We start from the raw sequence: 25492 nt of genomic DNA on the forward strand, positions 1-25492 counted from the left end.
GGGGTAACCATGCCAAGGAGGCATTTCCTTACAAGTGCCATGAGGGGGTGTTAGTCTTAGGGATCACCACTATGGTGGCTTGGTCTAAACCCGGGGGGGAAACTCCCAGTTTTCTCAGCCTCCTCGAACATGGTGAGCAGGTGGGGAGTTAAGATATTGTGAAACTTGGTGTAGAACTCAGCCGGAAAACCGTCGGGCCCTGTGTCTTGCCTACATGCAGCTCTGTTATAGCAGCCTCGACTTCTTCAAGGCCAATAGGCTCCTCAAGGTCCTGTTTTTCCACCACAGAGATCTTTGGAAGGGACACCTCCTCCAACAAGGGGACCTCACTTTCCACTTGGGGCCTAGGCTGCTCTTCGTAGAGCTTCCTGTAGTAGCTGGTGAAACTCTGTGCTATTTCGTGAGGCGTCCGGCAAATGGATCCCGAGTCATCGACGACCTCTGGAACGACTCTGATTGCCACTGGTCTAATCGCAAGCCGAGGCAAGAGCTTGCCGTTTTTATCTACCCATCCGTATACACGGGCTGCAGAGGCTTGCCACATGTGCTTCGCTGTCTCGAGAGTAGTATGCCTAATCTCTTCTCTGACCAAGTCTAATTGCCGTGTGACCGATGAATGCATGGAGTCGGTGAGCTGGCCCTCCAGACGCACAGCTCTGGCCTCGAGTGCCAACACTTTTTGATTGTGCGCGTGTTCCCGCACCCGAAGGAGATGTTTGGCATGCCCCCTGAGGGTAGCTTTACAAGCAGCCCAGATTGTACCTGGGGACGTCACAGACCCAAGATTAAAGGTAAAGTATTCAGAGAGTCGGTCCCTGAGGGCCTGAGCATATTCATTATCCTGCAAGTACCAGGCATTAAGCCGCCATACCGGGCGTCAGATCACGTCAATATCGTCTAGTCAAAGAAGAAGTGGCGCGTGGTCCGATACCCTGTGAGGGAGTATCTCCACCCCTGAGACTCGAGGAACATCAAGGGCTGGCACAAAGAAAAGGTCTATCCTGGCGTGGGTGTGGTGCGCTGCTGACGTATGAGTGTATTGCCGCAAGTGAGGGTGCCAAGTCCACCATGCATCACAGAGACCAAGGCCATCCACCCATTTATGCAACCCTGTCGCCATGGTGACTCGGCTTGAAGACGATGGCCCAGCGATGTCCATGTCCGGATTTAGGACGGAGTAGAAATCCCCTCCCCATATGGTTAGGCCCGGGGGAAGTCCCGCCACCACGTCCCCGAGTGTCGTGAGAAGTTGCTCGTGCGCGCCCGAGGGGCATGTATGCTAAGGATATTCATTGGATGCCCCCCAAGCAGTCCGGAGACTGCCACGTATCTTCCTTGTGGATCCGAATTGGGAGACAGCAACCACCAAAGGTAAGGAATGGTGCAACAAAATAGCCACACCCCTAGAGCCCCTGGAGAATCCTGCATGGTAAATCCTGTTGTAGCCCCCCCTCATGAGCATAGGACACCTGGTACCAAGCAAGTGTGTCTCTTGGAGCAAGACTATAGACAGGGCAAAGTGGCGGATGGAGTGGAACACCGCAGATCGTTTAATTTTATCTGGGAGCCCATTTACGTTCTGGGAGTGGTTAGTCTGCTCTGGCATGTGTAAGGAATCAGTAGTACTGTGTGGAGTGTGACCGTCCGAACGTCCCACCGTGACCAACTAATCAAGGACATAAAAGCATAACACAAACCCAGCCATAAAAGACTGTGAGTAAACATTCCCTCAAGACCCCCCAACTGCACCCCACCACATACTTCCAACCCAGAAGCATCTGTCGCCCTGAACTGTGTAAACAAGGTGTCAATTGCGAGTGTGGAGTGGTGGACCCCTCCATCAAGTCGGAGTTCTGCAATGCGGCCCTCCTCCGCCCGCGCCCAGTACCAGGGAGGGCGCCGCTGTCCATGCCTCCCTAGCTACACAATGTTCCCGTGGGTCAGTTTCAGGAGAGCAAGGGGGATTGGCTAAGGCGCTCCCCCTTTGGAGCCAGGGCCTGTCTCTTCTCTTCAGAGCCACCTGGTGTGTTCTCGCCTCCGGGGGTGCTCAGCTTCTGAGCCACCTGATGATCTTCAGTGAGCCAGTCCCACGCAGCCTCTGGCGAGTCAAAAAAGAAGGCTTTCCTCTTCATGAGGACCTTGAGGTGTGCGGGGAAGAGGAGTATGTAAGTCAATTGCATTGTTCTGAGTTTCTATTTGACCCCTTCGTACGATCGGCACCTGGCTTGCACCTCGCGGGTGTAGTCTGGGAAGATGAGGATCTTGTGGTTGTCCCAGCAGAGGTTTGGTTGTGCTCTTGCCTCTCTAAGGATTACATCTGGTCTTTGAAGTTGAGGAATCTTGCAATCATTGGCCTCTGGGGGCCACCCGGTGGGGGTCGGGGCACCAAAGCCCTATGAGCGCGCTCAATAGTGAACCAGGGGGAGAGCTGCTGATCAGGGACCTACGACCTGAGCCAGTGCTCCAGGAAGTCGATCGCGCAGCTCGCCTCCGCCCCCTCTGGGAAACCCACAAAACGCAGGTTATTGCGTCTGGAACAGTTTTCAGCGTCTTCCGCCCTGTGGTGGAGCTCACCTGTGCGAGTCTGAAGCTAGGCGACTTTGGCCTTGAGGTCTGCAATTTCATCCTCTGCCTGGGAGACTCGGTCCTCAACTTCTTTAATACGACCCACCGCTGTCCGCAGATCCTGTCACAACAGGCCCACATCCTCTCGCACCTCACTAACCTTAGTCTCAGCTGCCAACTGCGAGGGCTGGATAGCCTGAAGGATCATATTGACCCCTTCTGCAGTGGTAGGCTCAGGCAACGGGGCGTCAGCCGCGTGGGAGGCGATTGCCTAGTGAATTGGTCAATGCATTGCTGTGATGTGGGCGGCTGCTTACTTGTTTTGTCTTTCCCCATATCCACCGCCGGTCTGTATCACATCACCAGATCGGATCACGCCTGGGCCGGCCGCCCACCTTCTTGGCTACTTTCTGTCCCACACTTCTCTTCCTGGGATAGGTCACCCCGCCTCAGGCCACGTCACCTCCCCGGGGCCCGCACACACCAGCCCCCATGCTCTGCTTGTCTCTCCCGGGCCGCCCTGGGCTCAGTGGGGCCCCTGAACGGTCGGGGGCCCTGTGTCCCCCCCCAGCTCCGCGGGGTCTCTTAGCACTCCTCTTTCGGTGCGTCGTACCGTCACCTCGGCCCACGGCCCAGGCTCGCCGCCCCTCCAGCCGGGACTGACGACCCCCGCTGCACCACCGGCTGGCCATCAGCACCGGTGCAACTCGCCGCCCCGCCTGGGAGCTGCCAGGCAGGATCCACTGGCACTTCTCAAGATGCTGGCCCCCAAGGACGCCTGGGCCCGGCTGCTCCACGTGTCACCGGCCTCCTCGTTGCCGTTGAGAAACCCCCCAGCCGTGGCACGGGTCCCAGGCCGCGGCCCACAGGGGCGGGGCACTCCTCGTCATCTTCGCACCGGATCGCGGCAAGGATCATAGTCGGGCCAGCGGCGCTTCTCCCCCGGGAGAGAAGCAAGTGTGTCTCTTGGAGCAAGACTATAGACAGGGCAAAGTGGCGGATGGAGGAGAACACCGCAGATCGTTTAATTTTATCTAGGAGCCCATTTACGTTCTGGGAGTGGTTAGTCTGCTCTGGCATTTGTAAGGAATCAGTAGTACTGTGTGGAGTGTGACCGTCCGAACGTCCCACCGTGACCAACTAATCAAGGACATAAAAGCATAACACAAACCCAGCCATAAAAGTCTGTGGGTAAACATTCCCTTAAGACCCCCCAACTGCACCCCACCACATACTTCCAACCCAGAAGCATCTGTCGCCCTGAACTGTGCTAACAAGGTGTCAATTGCAAGTGTGGAGTGGTGGACCCCTCCATCAAGTCGGAGTTCTGCAATGCGGCCCTCCTCCGCCCCGCGCCCAGTACCAGGGAGGGCGCCGCTGTCCATGCCTCCCTAGCTACACAATGTTCCCGTGGGTCAGTTTCAGGAGAGCAAGGGGATTGGCTAAGGCGCTCCCCCTTTGGAGCCAGGGCCAGTCTCTTCTCTTCAGAGCCACCTGGTGTGTTCTCACCTCCGGGGGTGCTCGGCTTCCGAGCCACCTGATGATCTTCAGTGAGCCAGTCCCACGCAGCCTCTGGCGAGTCAAAAAAGAAGGCTTTCCTCTTCATGAGGACCTTGAGGTGTGCGGGGAAGAGGAGTATGTAAGTCAATTGCATTGTTCTGAGTTTCTATTTGACCCCTTCGTACGATCGGCACCTGGCTTGCACCTCGCGGGTGTAGTCTGGGAAGATGAGGATCTTGTGGTTGTCCCAGCAGAGGTTTGGTTGTGCTCTTGCCTCTCTAAGGATTACATCTGGTCTTTGAAGTTGAGGAATCTTGCAATCATTGGCCTCTGGGGGCCACCCGGTGGGGGTTGGGGCACCAAAGCCCTATGAGCGCGCTCAATAGTGAACCAGGGGGAGAGCCGCTGATCAGGGACCTACGACCTGAGCCAGTGCTCCAGGAAGTCGATCGCGCAGCTCGCCTCCGCCCCCTCTGGGAAACCCACAAAACGCAGGTTATTGCGTCTGGAACAGTTTTCAGCGTCTTCCGCACTGTGGTGGAGCTCACCTGTGCGAGTCTGAAGCTAGGCGACTTTGGCCTTGAGGTCTGCAATTTCATCCTCTGCCTGGGAGACTCGGTCCTCAACTTCTTTAATACGACCCACCGCTGTCCGCAGATCCTGTCACAACAGGCCCACATTCTCTCGCACCTCACTAACCTTAGTCTCAGCTGCCAACTGCGAGGGCTGGATAGCCTGTAGGATCATATTGACCCCTTCTGCAGTGGTAGGCTCAGGCAACGGGGCGTCAGCCGCGTGGGAGGCGATTGCCTAGCGAATTGGTCAATGCATTGCTGTGATGTGGGCGGCTGCTTACTTGTTTTGTCTTTCCCCATATCCACCGCCGGTCTGTATCACATCACCAGATCGGATCACGCCTGGGCCGGCCGCCCACCTTCTTGGCTACTTTCTGTCCCACACTTCTCTTCCTGGGGTAGGTCACCCCGCCTCAGGCCACGTCACCTCCCTGGGGCCCGCACACACCAGCCCCCATGCTCTGCTTGTCTCTCCCGGGCCGCCCTGGGCTCAGTGGGGCCCCTGAACGGTCGGGGGCCCTATGTGTCCCCCCAGCTCCGCGGGGTCTCTTAGCACCCCTCTTTCGGTGCGTCGTACCGTCACCTCGGCCCACGGCCCAGACTCGCCGCACCTCCAGCCGGGACTGACAACCCCCGCTGCACCACCGGCTGGCCATCAGCACCGGTGCAACTCGCCGCCCCGCCTCCAGCTGCCAGGCAGGATCCACTGGCACTTCTCAAGATGCTGGCCCCCAAGGACGCCTGGGCCCGGCTGCTCCACGTGTCACCGGCCTCCTCGTTGCCGTTGAGAAACCCCCCAGCCGTGGCACGGGTCCCAGGCGGCGGCCCACGGGGGCGGGGCACTCCTCGTAATCTTCGCACTGGATCGTGGCAAGGATCATAGTCGGGCCAGCAGCGCTTCTCCCCTGGGAGCCTCGTCACATACACGGCGCACCACTCCAAGTGGCCACCGCGACCTCACAGATTCTGGTCCTTTCAGTGGGCCCAAGAGGCGGGCTGCAGGCGCTGGCTCTGCTCAACTGAGCCCCTCTCCAGGCTTTGCCGCAATATTACCAGGGGTCTCGGTCCCCACACCACCTCAGCAGATCCACTGGCACTTCTCAGGGTGTGGGCCCCCAAGGACGCCGGGGCCCGGCTGCACCACGTGTCACTGGCCTTCTCGTCGCCGCTGAAAACCCCCCCAGCCGTGACCCGGGTCCCAGGCTGTGGCCCACGAGGCCGGGGCACTCCTCGTCTTCTTCGCCACGAATCGCGGCAAGGATCGTAATCGGGGCCAGCAGCGCCTCTCCCCCGGAGCGCCGCCACAGACACGGCACACCGCTCCAGGTGGCCGTTGCGGCCTCACAGAGAGTCCGCTCCTCTCAGCGGGCCCCAGAGGCGGCCGCAGGTGCCGGCTCCGCTCAACTGAGCCCCTCTCCAGGCTTTGCCGCAATTTTACCAGGGGTCTGGGCCACCACACCACCTCAGGAGACTCTCGTGCGGGCGGGGGCCAAGTAGGGATTGAATGGGCTCAGGGAAGACAGGGCAGTATGAGGCGGATGATGAAGGGGTCTGGAGCACTCTTAGAGTGTGACCACCATCTTGACTCCCGTGGCCATGCCTCCAATTTAGGACACTTTACTTGACTGCATGCTATGCCACGCCACTCTACTGCACTTCACGCTAGTAGTCACTCCACTCTATGACACTTTACTCCACTCTACACTACCCCACTCCAGTGTACTCCACTGCACTATACTCGACTCTGCTGCACATTATCCCACTCAACGCCATTGTACTTTACTCTGCTCTTCACCACTCCACTGTCTGACACTCTACTCCACTGTATGCAACTCCACACTACAATACTGTAGCACATTTTGTGCCACTATTTAACACTCTACTCCATGCCACTGTACTACACTGTATGACACTCGACAACACGCAACCTAACTTTTCTCTATGATACACCACTCCACAATATGACATGGCACTCCACTCTACGACACTCTCCTCTACGGTACTCTTTGACACTCTACTTAACAACACTCCACTTGGTGACCCTCTGCTTCACGGTACTGAACTCTAAACCACTCTACTCCACTCTATAACAGTCTACAACACCCTACTCTACTGTTTGACACTCCAGTCCACTATATAACTCACTGATCCAGTCTATGACACTTGTCTACACTATACAAGACTCCATGCCACTACACTGTTTAACACTTTAATACACTGTATGCCATGCTACTACACTCTACTCTACTCCACTTGTTTCCAACCAACACTACTCTAGTCTATAACAATACACTTAACAACACTCTCTTCCACTGTACTGTATGACACTCCACGTAACAACTCTCCACTCGCTTCACTGGACTCTACGATTTGAAACACATTTTTATTAAAAATGTGAAAACAAATGGAATTCAATGAAAAAAACAAAGGTTAAAGCTTAGTTATATTTAGGAAATTACATTTTCCCTACACAAACCAAAATTAAACTACACAAACTTTAAACATTCTAAAGTTCTAGATATAACTTTAAATTACAATATATCCACCACCTTCAAATTATTATAAGTAGTGGACCTCATTACACAGACACTTTTCAGCTCGCTAACCAGACAATACTAACTATAACTCACCACTTTACCATGTACTGTTTTGTTTCAAATAATGTCATTTGAGAGGTTGTAGGTGTTCTTATGCATGCTATGATTTCACATGCTGTGAGTGATGTAGTTTGCAAAAGAATAAACAGTGCACCACAATTCTTCATGGGATTGTGCTGAGACCCACAATGGATCTGCAGATCCATGAAACGGTGCAAAAAATATATTTTAGAACCCAGAGGGGTCCATCTGGAACCCCCACAAAAAAGCCGAGGGAATCAGAGTAGCCCTACCCTGCCCTCTTATACAATGTTTTTTTTTACACCAAATCACAAAAAAGCACCCTATCTGGACCAATATTTAGCTTTCTTGCAAATTTGGTGTAATTTCATTTAGCTATTTTAGCAATATTGCTTTTCAATTTTCCTATGAAAAAGGGCATCTTTTTCTCGGACCCCACTTGACAGATCACCTGAAAACTTACCCGGAATGGGCTGAGGTGGATGAACTTTTTTGGGAAGGTTTTGTGAAGATTTGTCAGAGGGCCTGATTTAAAGTTCTCTGGATGGGTTACGCCTTCACAATTGTGATGGATATCCTGTTAGCCGTATTACGAGTGCATTGTACTCAGTGACACTTGTAATACAGCAGACTGGACAGCCTACACTTTTGTGACGAAGAAACCCATCTGATATATATATATATATATGTCCCAAAGACAACCTTTCTTTGTGAATATATATATATATATATATATATATATATATATATATATATATATATATATATATATTAGAATCCAGGTTCCATAGGAAAAGCATTTTTTGTTTTGCTAATAACTTTGGCGCAGTTTGACGAATCTTCATGAAGTTTTCAAAACTAGTTTGCTAGTTACTTTACTTGCTGTCTGGACAGTTTCGGGGTGATCTGGACACAACTACAGCCCGAACCACTGGAGGGAATTACACAAAATTTGACAGAAAGCTAGATCTTGGTCCAGAAAGGGTGCTTTTTGTAAATCTCTTCAGTAGTTTTGGAGTTATTAAAGAAAAAAGATTTATGTATGTATATAGACCTGGATCCAACAAGTAACTATAACTTGCTCCCTCGCCATGCACTTCTAATTACCCTACATATTACAGCAGTCATGACACCTTCTATAACATCATGCATGAGTATGAGTTATAGTTTCTTGAGATATGTATAACTATAACTGTTGAATTTCTATGGTTGTGTGTTTGTAAATTCCGAACCTAACTAAAACTTCCCTGTAACCTTTGTTTTTTACACTTCAAACAGATGTTAGAGCCCTGTGGAATGGAAAGGCACTCTTGCATTCTACCTTCAGCCACTCTGTTCCTATCCCAGTTAGACCCCTTTTGACCAGAGGACAGATTGCAGAGCCTTTAGCCATTTTGCTACAATATTTGGGTCACTTACTAGGCTCCTTGCTACCATGGTGTTTTCTGTCCTTATACTTGGATTTCAGTTTCTGACATTCTCTGACTACCTTCACTCGATCTATGCCTCAGGCCAGCCGACGGTGATCCAGTACTTAATTTGCAGGGATTTAAAGTATTCAGAGGAGGATGTCATGGCAGTGACCCCCTGCCAGTGTCTTTGTGCCAATGGAAGGATTTCATTCTGAAATGGATGCATATCACTCATTGAAGCATTTCCTCACTTTCCCCATCTTAGGTCATCTACCCTTCTACTCCAATTTCCCAAGTGCTGTGCACAATAAGTTTCCATCTAGGTTTACGCTATGTAAACATACATTTACTTACAGTGCATACATTGCATTGTACCATTTGCTAAAACAAGCAGCATTGCCCATGTATGGGACATTGGAATCCAAATTGCCCAATGTTAGGCGCGAGTAGCTTGCCCAGTTCATTTTTTTTCTTTGCATTCCGCTTCTTGTAGTCCTGTATTTGCAATTGGAAAACCAAAGCAAATTTATGGGAACTGAAAATTAGAACTGTATTGGTCTACCCTGTTGCCATTTGACAAGTGAAGAGCTTAAAATTGTTTTGTCTAGTAAATCTGATGGATAATGCTTTAAACAATCATCCATTACTTTCGAAAACAGAACCCAGCCTGGGTTCATGAATGTGAAATATTCAGAGAATTGAAAAACCAAGCTCTAATAAAGAACCTGCATCTACTCTTCTATCTTAAACACAGGACAAAAGGGAGATCAAAAAGAGGGAGTGTAGTAAAGTGCTTGTGGTTATGGAGTGGAATGTGAGGTGGAAGAACATTCCAGTGGTTGGAAGGTTGGGGGAGAAGAAGCTTGGGAGGAGAGGAAGAAGGAGCAACCTGGGAGTTATCCTCATTGTACTACTCGTTATACTTAGAATAAAGAATTACTGCATCTTTTGTAACTCTGCGCAATTACTACAGGGAGTCATGAACTTCAAGCTGTAGGCTGCAGGACACGTCCTCCTCCAAAGAGATCATCATAAGGTGGCTCAAAGCGCTATGCGAAGTAACAACAGAATAAACAAAATACGGCCTTCAAGTGTATGTTCAGTTTGTACTGCATGTTTGAACACTGCTTCTAAAATAAGGGGTTGTGTCTTTTAATCAGTGCAGGGACTGAAAATAATTACAATGGCTTCTATAATGCATCAGAGATTTACCCACTTATATTCATCATCCCTAATCCACATCTGGCTACACACTATCCTATTTATTGAATGCTGCATATCTCTTTTATATTTTAAAACCTGCTAATAAGAATGGATTTGATGAAAAATAAGGATTTTTAGGTACTTAGGCATCCACTCAGATGGAATGGGCTGGACTTTTAAGTGTGGTAGGTGGGCTTCCTGGTTATTAACGTTTACAACAAGCACCTTAAAGGTCACAAGAGTGGACCGATCCTTCAAAAAAGGTGAAGTTTGCAGGGTGAATTACCAAAATATAGTGGAAAGAATATTGTGATACAAGATTATCATGCCAAAAATATTGGCAACTCAAAAGTATCATAGGACAGAATAAAAAAAAACAAGATTTTTTTTCTTCCTTTAAATAATATTGTTTTTTAACTAAACTTGTAAATATAATTCACTTTAATATTGATGTATTGGCACCGAGTTTGGGACTCAAGAGACGCTGCTTCAGCCAGCTGAAGTTGAGTTCTTTTCATGCGCTCCCTGTGCTCATTACATAATTTGTAAGAATAAGTGCTGGTGCATCAAGTTTGGCTCAGAAGCCCATAACTGGCACCAGGGGCAACTGGTGTTAATAGGCACAAGCATCGTTGCTCTGCTACCCTCGGGGGAGAGTCAAGAACAGGGAAAATAAATACAGATCGGGTGAAAAGAAATTACTGCTCCGAGACTGTGCTGAATCTCCTGGATGAACTCCAGTGAACTTTGTAGATGTCCTACTGCCCAACTACCAGCCAGGCGAGGTTTTCTCTGACCTGCAGGCACAAGGTACAGCAATGACATCATAGGAGAGGGAGTGTTAATTTAGAATGCCATTGATCCAATTGCTTTTGTGGTGCATAAACAGTGGCCCTGGTGGGAGTTAACAAAACTCCATCCACTTCTATGGCTGGGGGTGGGCAGACTGATGAGGACGAGTGGGTGGCAACAATTTGTTGATTGGACAGAGGGGCAGGCTGTAGGAGGTGCTGTATTTGGTTTCACTTTGAAAAAAAACACACTATGGAGCTGAGCAGACAGAGTGTTCCTTATCTCGACTACATAAAGGCTCAAGAGAAGGAAGGAACCTGCTGCAGACAACTATTACACTAGTGGTCTAAGAGGTAAGTGTTCAGTTAAGCTTCTGATTAAGGGGCATCATCAACCCCACAAACCCCCCCTTTAGCAGCTACAGTGGGTAGGGGTGCTTGATGGGCCCCTTCTGTCTGCAGCTCAACAGACAAAGGCTCATAACTAACTTGGGGGGGTGAGTGAGAGAAAGGAAAGATGGGTAGACAGATGGATGGACGAAATGGTGGATGGACAGACGCATGGATGAATGAGTGAAAGGATGTAAGAATGGAAGGGTGAAAGGGAGAGAGGGTGTATGAGTGAAAGAAAGGTGGGTGGATGGATGGGATAGATGGATGGATAAGCGAAAGGGTGAATGGATGGAGGAGTGAACAGATGGATGGATGATAAGAGAAAGAATGGATGGATGGAAGAATGAGTGAAAGGATGGATGGATGAGTCTAAGTCTAAATGGATGGATAAGTGGGTGGATGGGTGAAATTAAAATATGGACGGATGATTGAAAGGATGGATGTAAAGATGGGTGACTAAAACAATGGATGGATGATTGAAAGGCAGGATATATGTATATCTGCATGAAAGGGTGAATTGATGGATGGATGAACAAATGGCTAGATGGATGAGTGAGTGAAAGGATGAATGGCTGAGTGAAAGGGTGGATGGATAGACAGATGGATGGATGGATTGATGGCACAAAGGATGGATTGAGGGGTGTAAGGATGGATGGCTAAGTAGAAGGGTGGATAGATAGATGAGCCGATGGGAGAATGATGGATAGATAAAGTGAAAGATGAATAGATAAAGCAAAGGGTGCATGGATAAGTGAAAGGGTGGATGATTAATTGAAAGGATGGACGAATGGAAGGGGGAATGGATAAGTGAAAGGATGGATGATTGAGTGGATGGATAGATTTGATGGATAGGTGTCCCTGGACCAATGGTGGCTCTCCTTTCTGGGCTCCAGAGCCATAGTACACCCTCTTAGTTTTGTGGTCAATTTTATTGCATCAAGAGTGAATAATTATTCACTCTTAGCATAATAAAAATAGAATACAGCTCCAGAAAAAACTGAGGCAGCTAGTCACATTGTTTGATTGATGACACAGGTGCATGAAGGTGCCTCCACCAGCCATCAGAGATATTGTCCAGAACTGGTAAAATTCCATCACTGTGAGCATGTCGGTGTGACTATGTGTATGAGTTAAAGTGAGAGAGAGTCAGTGAAGGAGTGAGTCAGAGTGAGTGAGAATGAGTGACAGTAAGGATGAGTGTGTATGAGAATGAATGTGAGCTAGTAAGGGAGAATGGCAGTGAGTGTAACTGAGTTTTACTGTTTGTGAGACACAGTATGGCTGAGTAACTCTGAATAAATTATAATGGGTCGGACTGAGTGAGAAAGAGTGGGTCAGACTAGAATGAGTGAGACTGCATGAATTAGTGAGAACAAGTGAGTGAGTCAAAGTGAGACAGTAAACTTGTGAGTGCAAGAAAGTGTGACAGAACCCTTCAAGAAAAAGCTAACTGGAATTTGAGGCAAGGATTACTCCCCACCACTTTTAAAGGTCACCAGCCGCCACTGGCTGGCACTACAAAATGTTTGGGGTGCCAAATATCTATGCTGACTAGTCTTGATTCCACCTCATGCATCTTTCATCAACTATCAGTCACTTGATGTCTTTTTATCTCATTCTTGCAGGTTATTTTTTATCCCTGGTCCCCAAAAATGAGTGCTGATGGGCCCACCGGCAACCACTGGCTCAAATTAAGTACTGTTTGTTCCCTATGGTAGTACGGGTTTACTCTGGCCACATGTGTAAAAGCAGATGCTGCACTGCAGTGCATTTTTCTTCGACAGCACAGTACCCCACTGAACCGCACTGCATGCGCCTCCTATCTTTCCTGTGGGTCTCCCACACTGTCAAAATCCTTGCCTGAATTGTGTGTCAGTGGACTGCCTTGTGGTGATGTAAAGGCTGTGACAATGTCTCATTCATGAGCCTTATCCCAACTAGAAAAGTAAGGTTACGGTTCACTGGTTGCCCTATGATTAGTATTTACAGGAGTACTTGATACTGCAGTGTAGTTCTGAGGCACTGTAAACAAGTTTCTTACGGTGGAGTCAGATTTCATAGTGTAATCCCTGACCATGGGTTTGGCTCCTCCTAAAGTAACTAAGAGGGTTTATGTGCCTGCTCCAGAACATTGCATGCAAAGTCAGTTCAATTGTTTGTGTTATAACTAAGGTAGTTCAGTAGGTTAACACTTGTACTGCAATCCTTTTGAAACCTGTGGGTCATAAGTCACAATTCTGGTAAGATAGCTGAGTTTTACTTCCACTGCTAACAGTTGCATTGAACTTGCAAAGCAGAACTCTGGATCCCTGCAGGTTTTTAAGCACTTTTTCATTTTTTTTTTGTTTAAAATCTCTTTATATATTTTTAGAAAGATCCAAACAACATAAACCCCCTCCACCATCTAAGGACATGCAGGCAAAACACATGTTGATTACAACAATTCCCAACGTATGTGTCCGTTCAGGGCCAGGCGTCGGTGAGTCAGACATCGTTCCTCCCAGGGTGTCAGGCCCGAGGTCTGAGATTCTGTCTCCTTTTTACTATGGGGGGTATCCAGATCTTCCCCAGACTGGGTAGGCCTCTTCCTCCTTCACCACCCATCCTCATCCCTCCATGTTCTCCATGGGCGCCTTATTTTTTCGAATTTACACAGGCATCCTCTCGCCTGGTATACTATTTTTTCTGCTCCCATGCACCAGTTTAAACCCTCCTTCCATTCCTGCAGTGTGGGTGGAGTGGCCACCCACCAGTGCTTCAAAATCTCCCTACGGGCCACCATCAAAGCCAGATTTAAAAAAAGGAGGACGCAGCGGTCCAGGGTTTGTTTGCTCCAAATTCCCAGTGAGACCAATTGGGGCGTAAACTTCACTGCCTCACCCAAAATCTCTGAGATTCGTTCACCCTTTCCCAGTAGGTCACCAGCTTCAGACAGTCCCATAGTGCGTGGACTAGGGCGCCTATCATATGGCATCCCCTGAGACACTGATCATCCTGTGCCCAACCCATACGAAACAGGCGAGTTTGGGTATAATATGCCATATGTAGGATTTTTAACTGGATCAGTCAGAAACCCACTTGAATCACTACGTCTGTAGAGTACCCACATGCCTGAGTCCAGTGATGATCCCCTAGTCTGTTCAGAACCCCTCCCTTTGGGTCAGTTGAGGGAAGACTATTTTGCAATAATGTTAAGTAGATATGGGACACTGCATGACTCACCAGAGAGGAACCTAGCACCCTATATTCCATTGGAGACTCTTCCTCAATCTCACCCTGCAATGCTTCGGACTTCGTGAGTAAGAACCTTAATTGTTTGTATCACAGGAATGGGCTCACAGAGAGGTTGTATTCTGCCTGTACTTGTTCAAAATACATTATTTCTCCCTCTCTCTAGATATCCCCCAGTTGAAAAATTCCCAACAGATCCTACTTCCGATGCCCCTCTATGTCACTTAGGCCATACAGTAAGTCTGAGTCCCAGAGGGGGGTCCACAATGTCACCCTACCTCACCATCCTAGTGTTCCTGTCGCCCTCTTCCATATGGTAATTACCATCTGTGTTGCGATTGGAGGGGGGATGCCTACCTTCGGATACACAACGCAGGTATCCCTATGGGGTTCATAGCCAAGCGATCTGCACACCATGAGGGCTCCTGCTGTGATGAAAGGGCCAGTCGTTGCCTGTCAGAAGTTGTGAGACCCAGTAGTAGAACTGGAGGTTCGGGAGAGCAATACCTCCCTCTGTCTGCCGTCTAGTCAGTAGGGAGGAGGCGATTCTGGGAATCCCCCCGCCCCAGAGCAACACTGTCCACTCTGAGAAAGAAAGCATCCGGGAAGAGGTATGGAGTATTCTGTAACGCACGTAAAACCTAGGTAGATAGTTCATTTTATACAGGACTGCTCGGCCCAGGAGAGAAAGCAGCAGCTTTCTCCGTTCGTTCACATCATTGTGATAGGCCCTTAAAATCTTTTCCAGGTTTTCTTGCATAAATTATTCCTGGTTGGGTGTGACATAGCTACCCAGATATTGGAGCCCCTGTGTCACCCATCGTAATAGGCTGTCTCCTACTGCTGCCAGAGTTCCTACCCCAGAGAGAAGGTCAATGACTTATACCAGTTGATAGGAAACCCCATATAGGATCTAAACACTGTCAGTATTTCTAAAATTCTAAGCAGCGAGTGTGGGGAGTCCGCAAGGTAGAGGAGGATATAATTGGCATTACATTCTCCCAGCCCAGGCCCCATCGAAGGCCCCTGATCTGTGCGTCTGCCCTAATCCAGGATGCCAATAATTCGAGAGCAATGGCAAATAGCAAGGGCAAGGGTGGGTAACCCTGCCTGGTGCCTCGAGCCAGCCTGAACTGTATGATAGAGTTCCATTACCCCGGACTTTTGCGCCCGGTCCCCTATACAGTAAACTAATCCAGGATAAGAAGTATGGACCAAAGCCCATTTTCCAGAGGACTCCCATCATGTAAGGCCACTCCAGGGAATCGAAGGCCTTCTAGGAGTCTAAGGCCAATAGGACCCCCAGTTCTTGCAGTCGTTCACTGCTCGCCAGTGCACCCATCAGCCTCCTAAAGTTAACCCTCGTGGCTCTATACTGCAAAAAGCTGGATTGATCAGGGTTAATCAGGGTGTCAGGCAGTTTGCTAGGACTTTGGCTAGAATCTTCATTTCGGTATTAATCAGGGAGATCAGCCTATAGGGAGCGCAATTGTCAACCACTTTTCCCTCTTTATAGATTAGGACAATTGTGGCATTAAACAGGGCAAGCATAGGTTTCACGACTTTCGATGTTACAATTTTGAAGAATTCTACTGGGATACCATTAGGGCCCAGAGTTTCTCATAGTTTAACTGGGAAATGGCGGTGATCACCACTGTGATCTTACCCTCCAACATCCCATCCCGGTCCGAATCCAGGTGAGGGGACGGGAGGTCCCCCACAAAGGTCTCTAGTTCTGCCTGGTCAACAGTGGTTCGACTTTGATACTGGTGTTCCAAATAATGGGCAAATTCCCCTGCAATCCCTTGGGGTGTCTCTCTCTGATGTAAGTTTGCGATAGGATCCCGCTGGCCCACCATTTTCCCTCCTCCTGTTAGGCCACTCAAGCCAGAAGCTTGCCTGCCTTGTTGCCCACTTCGTAAAGCCTAGCCTGGGTGGCCCGACATTGTGCTTGCGCTTCCTGTCTCGCCAGGGCAGTATATTCCTACCTGATCTTCTCCACTCTAAGGGCCTGCTCTAGTAGGGGCAGCCACATATTCTGCCTCAAGCTGCTTTAGTTGCTCCTCAAGGGACCAACACTCGTACTCTCTATCCCTTGTGAGGCTGGCCCATTTTGCAATCCGTTATCCCCGCAGGACAGTCTTGCTTCCCATAAGTTGCTTATGGATTGGACTGAGCCCTTATTCTGAGTAAAATAACTGGCTGTGGCCGTAGCCACCATTGTTTTGGTTTCCCTATTCTGGAGTTCCCAACCATCAAGTCTCCACAGGGTTGTCCAACTGGGTACGCCCACATGGACCTCAGTGAGCAGTGGCAAGTGGTCCGAAATACCCTGAGGGAGGAGGGTGGTATCTGCATGTCTACCCAGCTTGGTGTGTAGGTACCTGAAAATGGTCCATTCAGGACATGGACCCTGTATTGTGGCGCTGTACGAATATTAGCAGATGCCAGGGTTCCTCGCTCTCTACAGGTCTGTGAGTCTCATGGCTTCTGCAAATGTAGCCAGTCTAATGTCTGACTGTACTCAATCCCCTGATGTCGTCACCCTGCCGATGTTCCCCTGCAGTGTCAGGTTGAGGTCCCCCAATGATCCTCAGTGTACTTGGGGAATGTGTCAACCACACCCGCATACATTCTAGTCCACTAGATTGTAGGCCCTTGGGGAAGTACCACAAACCTATAACCGCGTCCTTCATAGCATCTGCTGTGAATCACTGCTTGACACTCGTTGTCATCCACCCAGGTCTGGAGTACCTCCAAAGGTAGGATGCGATGAATCATGAGTCACACCCCACTGGACCCCTTTGTAAAGTCTGCATGTGTCACTAGCTTATATCTGCCTCTCCCCAGGAATCCACAATTATTCCCCAGCAGGTGTGTTTCCTGTAATAGGACAATATCTGGGTCTTGCCAAAGCAGATATTTCCGCACCACCCCATTTTAGTTTGTCTCCCGGGCTTAGAGTTTAGCCCAAGTCTCCGCTTATGTCATCCCCCATTAGATCGTAATGTCCAAGCCCCTCTGGTCCCCTGTTGTCCTGCCCATGTTCTTGAATGGTAAACTCCCTTACCCCCAACTCCCCCTCCCAATCACCTTGTGCTGCGGGCTCAAAGCTACCCACCACCCCAATGCCCGAGATGCCTGTCGCCCTATCTGAGTAAACCAACTATGATTCATATTAAAGACTGTAAATGTATGGCAGGGTTACAATTCTTCTATTAACGTTTGAGGGCGTAGCCCTCCTGGTGCCCCCATCAATTACCTCTCAAGGTCCATTAGATTCTGGCTGATAAGGTCTATCAAGATGCCTAGATTTCATCCTATGGTCTTACCTAGGTTGCATCTTCATCCGAGTAAGTCCTCAGTCACTGGAGTTACTAATGGTCCTTTCTCATGCTCACCATTAGGCAGGGACTCAGTAGAGGAGTCATCCAGTTCCTCGGAGTATTGTGCCAGTTCAGCCCATCTAGAGCTGGTTGCGATAGATAATGTACGCTGCAGCTGTCACCAACTTTGCCCTTCCGTCTGTACTTTCATTGCAGTTGCTTTCAGCCAACAGCAGAGTTTCGTTTTTCGTCTGACCTTCGCCCATTCTTCATACGCTAGATGATCCCAGTCCGATGGGCAAGCACAGCTCTTGCTCTCCAGACACTTTCAGGCCTCTCCAGCACTTGAGAAGAAACGGTTGCGCTCCTTTTCCACCACCCAGAGCTTAGCGGGGAAAAGAGTTCGCAGTTGTTGTTTCATGGCCACAAAAGATTCTCTCTGGCGCTGGACTCCCTTTCCCATTATTTCAGGAGGCGGATAATGGGAAAGAGATACCGGGAAGTTGCCTCTGGCCTCAGCGGGCTCCCTGCTATTCTGTGGGCTCATTCAATAGTGAAGAATGTGGATGTCTTGCACCCATGACTTCTTGTAGGAGTCATTGTTCCATGTAGAGCCTCATACTGTGCCCCTTGCTGTGTTCTGGGAGGCCTACTAGCTATAGATTATTACGGTTGGAACAGCCCTCCGCATCCTCTGCCCTGTCGTTGAGCAGCTCCACCTCTCACCGCAGCTTTAACAGTTGTTTATCGTGATTAGCGATCATGGGCTGCAGCTACTGCATCTATGTTCCCCTCAAGTGCCCACCCACTTGGTGTCTCCAATAGCTGCAAGTATTGCCGCTGTTTGGGCTTCCAGGCCATTAACTGGCACCGGATGAGCTGGCAGTGCTTGGTGTGGCTGATGATTCTGTTCAGCTGGCAAAGAGGTCTGGTTCTGTGCATTTGTTGCTCACCATCGTTTCACAATGTCGAAGTGTGGCTTAGTGCACCAGGGCAAGGAGCACGGGGATCACCTTGTACCAGTGTCCAAAGGTACCCCCGAGGAGTCTGGCCGACCACCACACCGGCTCCTTCCCCTGTCAACCATCTTCGACAGGAGAGCTCTGAGCATACATCAAAAAAGAAGTTAAAAATGGCTTTTCACCTGTATTAACTGAATTGCTAACTGGCTAGCGCCGGGGCACTCCTAGGAGAATCTGTGCACTTTACAATTCCCACTCATCATTATCAGAAAATGAGAAACTATCAGCATATCAAATGCAGTATTCCTGATTCCTCATTTCTTAGTGGCTCCTCAGGGTCAAAGTTATAATGGGCAAGAGTTTCCCCAACCCAGTTATCTGTAACTTTGCAGGCAGATGAGAAACACAAATCCATTTCCCAGGCCACTTGTAACATGGGCACAATTGTCAAAAAAAGTCATTAGTACATAAATGGTTATTACCAGTGTGATACCATAGACGATTCTAATGATGAAACCAGGCTGGGCTCCTTGCCTGGCATACCTCCAGCCTTTGCACTGGTCCCCTCTGCCTGGTCTGGCAGGAGGAAGAGGCATCCAGTCAAGATGCCGTGGCATTGGTGGCAGTACTACTACTCTTTCTTTAGCCAATCCTTGTTTACATATTCGAGAGGCGAGGCCGGTCCTGTTCTTATTTGACATTCTACCAGTGCTTAATTTGTAAATAAAAAGGTGCCAGTGCCCAAAGCCCTCCTCTTAAACACACAGCTGCTGCAATTATATGTGTGAACACGGAACACTGAGGCAGCGTAATCATGAAGCCATCACGGGCCTCTTCTATCCATATAAAGCCACTGCCTGCCCCTTCAGCTCACTCTTGCAGCTTCCTGCTTTCTCACATTGTGACGTTTTTTCGTTTTTCCCTTCCTCCGTCTTTCCCATATGTGTCTTTTGCTCGCAGCAAATGCTTAAGGCAGAAGAATAAGCCCTGGCCCTCAAAAATAAGTGCCGGTGCTCAGCACCGGAAACAACAAGCACAAATTAAGCACTGCATTGTACCCTGTTGGGGTAGAGTTAAGGAGGCGGTTCTCCTGTCACATGCTGCAGATTGAATAGGACTCTGTCCGAAGGTCTGACCTATACCTCCATTAGCTCTCTCCTTTCCACTCCGCCTACGGGCCCTTATCAGCTCCTTTGCAGGCAGCAGGCATAAGACGGATTCTTCGTTTTGACTTAGTGTTTCCCATCTTCCCGCCTTATTGACACACCCTCCCATAACATCTCTTCAGGGCATGCTCTTATAAATAGCAAATTGAGATTCCTCGTCACATGCCTGTTCCATTGCCAGTGAGTGATGAGTTGAGGAAGGCTAAATGCTGCACGTGTGGCTTGGGTAAGTCGGTGAGAGCATCTGTGTTCAAAAGAGAATGTCTCTCTCTTCAATGTGTGTATGTCTTCATACCTCTCAATGTCCTGAAACAAAGGGAGGCAGAATCTCCTTTTAGCAATAAAAACTCCAACTAGCAACATATTGCATTATCTGTGACGACATCACATGCTCACAGGACTGCTCATTTAATCACGGAAACCTCACATCACATCACGTCACTGACAAGATCAGAGATTATGACTAAATGACTTATCCAAACTGAAATAAATAAAGTGGCTTAAATGAGTGATTTTGAGCACAGTGGTTGGCCTTAACCTCGCTAACAGCGTCCTTTGACTGCAAACATCTGTTCATTGATGTTTGCAGTCAGCAGCTGGCAAGCAAGGCATCCATTTAAAACTATTGATCTGTCTTCAGTGGGTTGTTTGTAAGGTTCTTGCTGTTTCTTCATAGCAGGTTCGTTTGCAGCTTTCTCAAAATAGTAGAGCATTTCCCAAAATATCCTAGGGCAAGATCTATCATGCAATTTTGCGATCAGGAAAAATGCATTTTGGTAAATATGAATTCCAATTTGCAATTTGGTAACTTGGTGTAGAATCGCAAATTGGAATTGCGACTGAATACCTATTCGGTATTAGGAAGGGGCATGTCAAGGGTGTTAATTCCTAATACTGAATCGCAGCGGCATGCAAGAATGTTTTGTGACCGAAATGCGGTCGCGAAACATTTGCATTTTATAACCCATTCGCAAATGGACAGGTGTCCCCAAAGGACCCCTTCCCCTTTCTGAATGCATGCAAAAACATTTTTTAAGAGTAGGCAGTAGTCAAATGCATACCGTTTTCTTTTAAAGAAAATGGGCTGCATTTAAAAAAAAAAAAAAGGTTGCTTTATTTAAAAGCAATCACAGACATGGTGGTCTGCTGAGCCCAGCAGGCCACCATCCTTGTGACTTTAGTGTTTGCTAATGGGTTGCAAATTGCGACCAACCTCATAAATATTAATGAGGTAGGTCGCTTTGAAACCCATTAGGAAATGCAAAATGAAACTCCATGAGTTTCATACATTTGAATAGTGATTCCCTAGTTGCGATTCGCAGTGAATCACAATTAGGGAATCGCAATATAATAAAATGATACATCTGGCCCCTAGTCTTCTTGCAAATAGGCAGAAGGCTTCCACGTTCACCTGTAAACTTGTCAAATATGTGTGCGGAAAAGTAACCTTCTCTCAACAATCAGTCAGGGTGAAGCTATGTGACCGCTTACAAGACATCGACATCTGGCCTTTGCACATCTCTGAACCACACCTCCTGGTGCACTCAGTATTCAGGACGGGTGGCACTCTCCCATAGGACGGTCTTGTTCAGCTAGATGGCAGTGGTTCTCCTTGGGTTCTTGAGCACCAGTGAAAATACTGGTGTTGACAGGCTCTCGTCAATCTGTTCTCCTGGCAAGCACAGATCAAGCAGCTCCTGCCTGGCCCTTTTAAACCCAAATCTCTACACTTTACACTTACAGTTTTTCTTATCACTAGAATTTCATGGGATCATACCAGCACTGCCCCATAAATGAGTGGGATGAGAAGATACAAAATGGCTGCGCTTGCAGTGAGGCAAGAGTCTGGTGCATCTTCCCCCAACAGTGATGTTGTATGTTGAATTTCCTTGCCTTGGATGTATCATAGTCAAAGGAGGGCAAGAAGTGCCAATTTATATATTCATTCAATATTCGCTAATTTCTTTACCCTACCAAATGAATGATGCGACATCTTTGACTATATAGTTTGCACTTCTTTTTCTTATGCTTCTCTTACACAAGACTACCCTGTGTCCAGCAAATCTTCTTTGGCATAACACCTATTCCATACCAACATTATACTTTAGAAATAACTCCAAGTACCATTAAAATGTCTTCATGCCATCCTGCGTGCTAAACTTTTGCTACCGTCCCAGCACCTCCAGGTCAAGCTTACACTCTAACTCAAATTGATGGGGGAGCCCCTTGCAAAATAATATAAGGGGCTCCTTAGTCTCCCATATCTCACAGATAATCAGGGGCCCCTAAAATAACGAGGGCCCTCTGAAAAATGGGGTCCCTTCTGCGCCACAGGGCCTGAAGGGGCCTGCATTACTTCACCAACAATACTCACTCCTCAGTGTATAATGACAGCACACATTGGGCACTCCTGCCACCAATATGTGCACAACACAGATCTAAGCCATCCATTTGGAGAAGGATTTGCCTCCTCAGCAGCACATCTAGATCAAGTTATATTCTAACTCATTCTAAAATAGTGCACATTAGACACAACTCTTGCCACCACCACGTGCACAACACAGCTTCAAATGTTACTGGCTCAGCATCTGCAACCTTTACAGCACATCCAGATCGCGCCATATTGACAAATACTACTACAACATCAGTATACATTAGATAACTCCTGGCACTGTCATGCATACAACACAGCTCCAGGACATCTAGTTGACTAAACATTTTGCACATAAATGGTACTTGTGTTATACTGCCACATCTGTATCTCACCACCAATCTCCATGCCAACCATCACAAAAAATTGAAATGACATCTTAAACCACTTAAACACAGAATCTTTATAATCAAATAATTAGCAAAAAAATCTGAAAACATAACTGCTTGATGCTGAGTAATAAACAGCCATGCACCATAGAAGAATGAAACAAACAACAGTGTCCTTCCGAGCAGGTATCCACACACATAATGTACCACTCGGATCTATAAGCTCATCGAGCTGACCACTATAAAATGTAACCTGCCTCTACGATACATTCAGCTCCAACCTTGCCAGGCCTACTCCAACATGGAGCACAACCACATACAATGTCAACAGCACACTTAACGTTTGTCACCTAGAATCCCATAACTTTAATGTGGGCTGAGATACTGAAAAAACTTCGGGAGTAAACAAATGGTGGGAATATGCTATCCAAATGCATAAACTACCTGACATACCTGCTGGGAACACACATACTTACATCTTACATAGCTTTGAAAAGCCAGAAACATTTCCAAATCTCAGTTATTTTTCCTCAACTTTGAAGTTTAATTTCTTTTAATGAGATGCTGAGTCTTGTGCAATGTGTATATGTTCATATGGCCTCTGGGGGCGTTTCCAAATGTCACCACCCTACCCCAGCATATCAAATATAGTACAGGATGTCACCTTACCAATGACAGTTCTAACCAGCTCTGGATTTTAGCTTAGAGCAATTTGTTTTCACATGGTACAGGATGGGTTCCAAATTTCTCTCCATGTAATTGAAAATCTGTAATTGTCCCAGAATGTAAAGAGCTGCCAGCTTAAAAGCCAGACTGGACGAAGTGTCATACATGAAAGCCAGCTGTGCATCTCCACATATTAGCTAAACATTATGTAATTGAATGCTCGGGATATGTAAGATCTCTCTAGAGCACATATTATTGCTGATCTATTACACAACTAGTGTTAAAATTAGGAAGATATTCATGTGACACAAGTGTTTTAAGAGTAAAACGGAGTAGTTCCTCCTCTCATGGCTGGCAAGTGCTTAACGGTTACATATGATACCTGTTTAAAGGTGTGCCATGGTCCAAACATGGACACTGCACCCTTTCTAAAATATGTCCCCTGGTGCCTTTGCCTCGTTCTGAACAATCCAGTGTCTTCGATGGTTATAATGGATTTATCTCCTTCAGGTCGTTCAAATGTCGGTTCCCACAAGACAGACCTGATTTAAACTTTGATAGATGGACCATAAGAAAGGATTGTTAATGGTTGGTGGATGGGGATATCCCGTCCGCAGTATCTCAAGTGTCATAAGATATAATGCACTTGTGATATGACAGACAAGATATCCGTCACATTTGTGACAGACCATCCCATCTGCCAAACACCGAATCAGGCCCTAAATCCTTTGGCATAACTCGGCATGAGGTTGTTTTAGCTGCAGAGGCTTCTTTTGACCTCAGGTTTGTAAAATGACGGGTCCCAGAAGCCTGTCATGGATCCGTGGATTCCATGTATCGTGGTAAAGGGGAAAGGAAATGTGGTTTACCATGGCCCAGTACAGGCATATGGCTTCCGTCAGTAGGTTCTAGATTTGCGCGTTATCGGACAGGTAGCATGCTACATTGGAGGAGTGCCTGGTTGTAACGTGTTGAAACAGCAAGGAGATAATTTGTTTTATGTTATGTGTATGGACCATCATCTTCAGAATGGAAAGGAATCACTTTTTAAATTCCTTACTTGTCCTGATCTATAGACCGTGGGACGTTCTTCCCAGTTGCTTTGCACTCATTATTAGTTTTTGCAGACAGGAAGCAGTGTCCGCAATAGGCGTCGTTTACAAAGCAATCTGCTATAGTGCTCTTGAAAGGAATGTTTCTTTGAATAACTTGCAGACTAAAGGGTCTGTGGCACGAATAAAGAGAAATATTCAAGGGGTTCACGCAGATTCCATGAGTTAAGTGAGGTCAGCACGCTCATGACTTGCACCCTAAAACAGATGCCAATTAGACTTCATTTAAATTATTAGAAAAATAATCTCACCTCCACCTGCGCTTTCCTTATTTGAGACCACAAGTATGGTGCTGCAGAGGAGTGTGGACCCACCAGACTCCTTGCAGAGGTAGAAACCACTGTCCCAAAGCTGCAGGTCCGTGATGGTCAGCGCCATTCTGACAGCCTGAGGATTAACAGACACCGACAATCTCGCCCACTGGTGGTCTGGATTTGTGCTTCCATCAGAATGTCCGATCCAGTCGCAGGAGTCGTCACTTGTCTGTTTACACCACTCTTTAGACCAGCGCTTCGACTGGTCATAAACACACTCCAGTGTGACCGACTCTCCTACAACCCTTCGCAACATCCTGGGCCCTTTTCCTTGATCCAAGCCTGGGAAATGCAAAGGAAAAAAACAATATAATTTTGGTGTAGAGTTCCAAGCACCTTTCCAGTTGGAATTGCAGTGCCTTGTTCAACTGGGCTTGGGTGCCATCCATCACTTCTGACAACCAAGGTTAACTTATTGGTGGATCCGTTTAAAGGGGCATCCCTTAATAAATGCCTCTACCCTCACTATGGACAGTGCAAATATAATAAATGTCTCCCTGCTAACTAGACTAACTGTGCCGCACTGAAACAAGGCATTACCAGGCCCACCAACAAAACTATCAGTAGAAGTGAAGACCCCAGGCACTTAGTGAACAATCTCTACCCATACCTATAAAAACAAAAGAACAGGAGCTCATGCAATAACTGCACGAATGTGCACTACTGAACCATCATATAGTGAGATTTTAAAGGACATAACACTTTTACGAGTATTTTAAAGTAGTCTATCTTGACAGCAATTTGTGATAAGTGGTATGAAATTAAAAGCACAGTTAGAAAGGAACATTTGGGAATTTTTCAAGAAATCTGTGCCAAATGGAGTTTTGCAAGCACTTCTGGACAAAACAATTGTTGAAAACTGAAGAGAATATCAATTCAGTTATCCATGGTATTGCAT

At 47.7% G+C, this 25492-nt stretch overlaps 1 protein-coding gene across 1 annotated transcript in view; it reads right to left on the reverse strand.

Annotated features, from left to right (window-relative positions):
* LOC138299811 (uncharacterized) overlaps positions 1-24870 on the reverse strand; it is a 90271-nt gene extending 65401 nt beyond the window's left edge. Inside the window, exon 1 of the mRNA XM_069238395.1 lies at positions 24532-24870. Within this exon, the coding sequence (XP_069094496.1) occupies positions 24532-24850 (319 nt within the window). The 5' untranslated portion in view covers positions 24851-24870. The remainder of the gene's footprint in view (positions 1-24531) is intronic.
* Positions 24871-25492: the final 622 nt, after the last annotated feature.

Source organism: Pleurodeles waltl, chromosome 6 (genome assembly GCF_031143425.1).
Source record: "Pleurodeles waltl isolate 20211129_DDA chromosome 6, aPleWal1.hap1.20221129, whole genome shotgun sequence".
In the NCBI taxonomy this organism is placed as follows: domain Eukaryota; kingdom Metazoa; phylum Chordata; class Amphibia; order Caudata; family Salamandridae; genus Pleurodeles; species Pleurodeles waltl.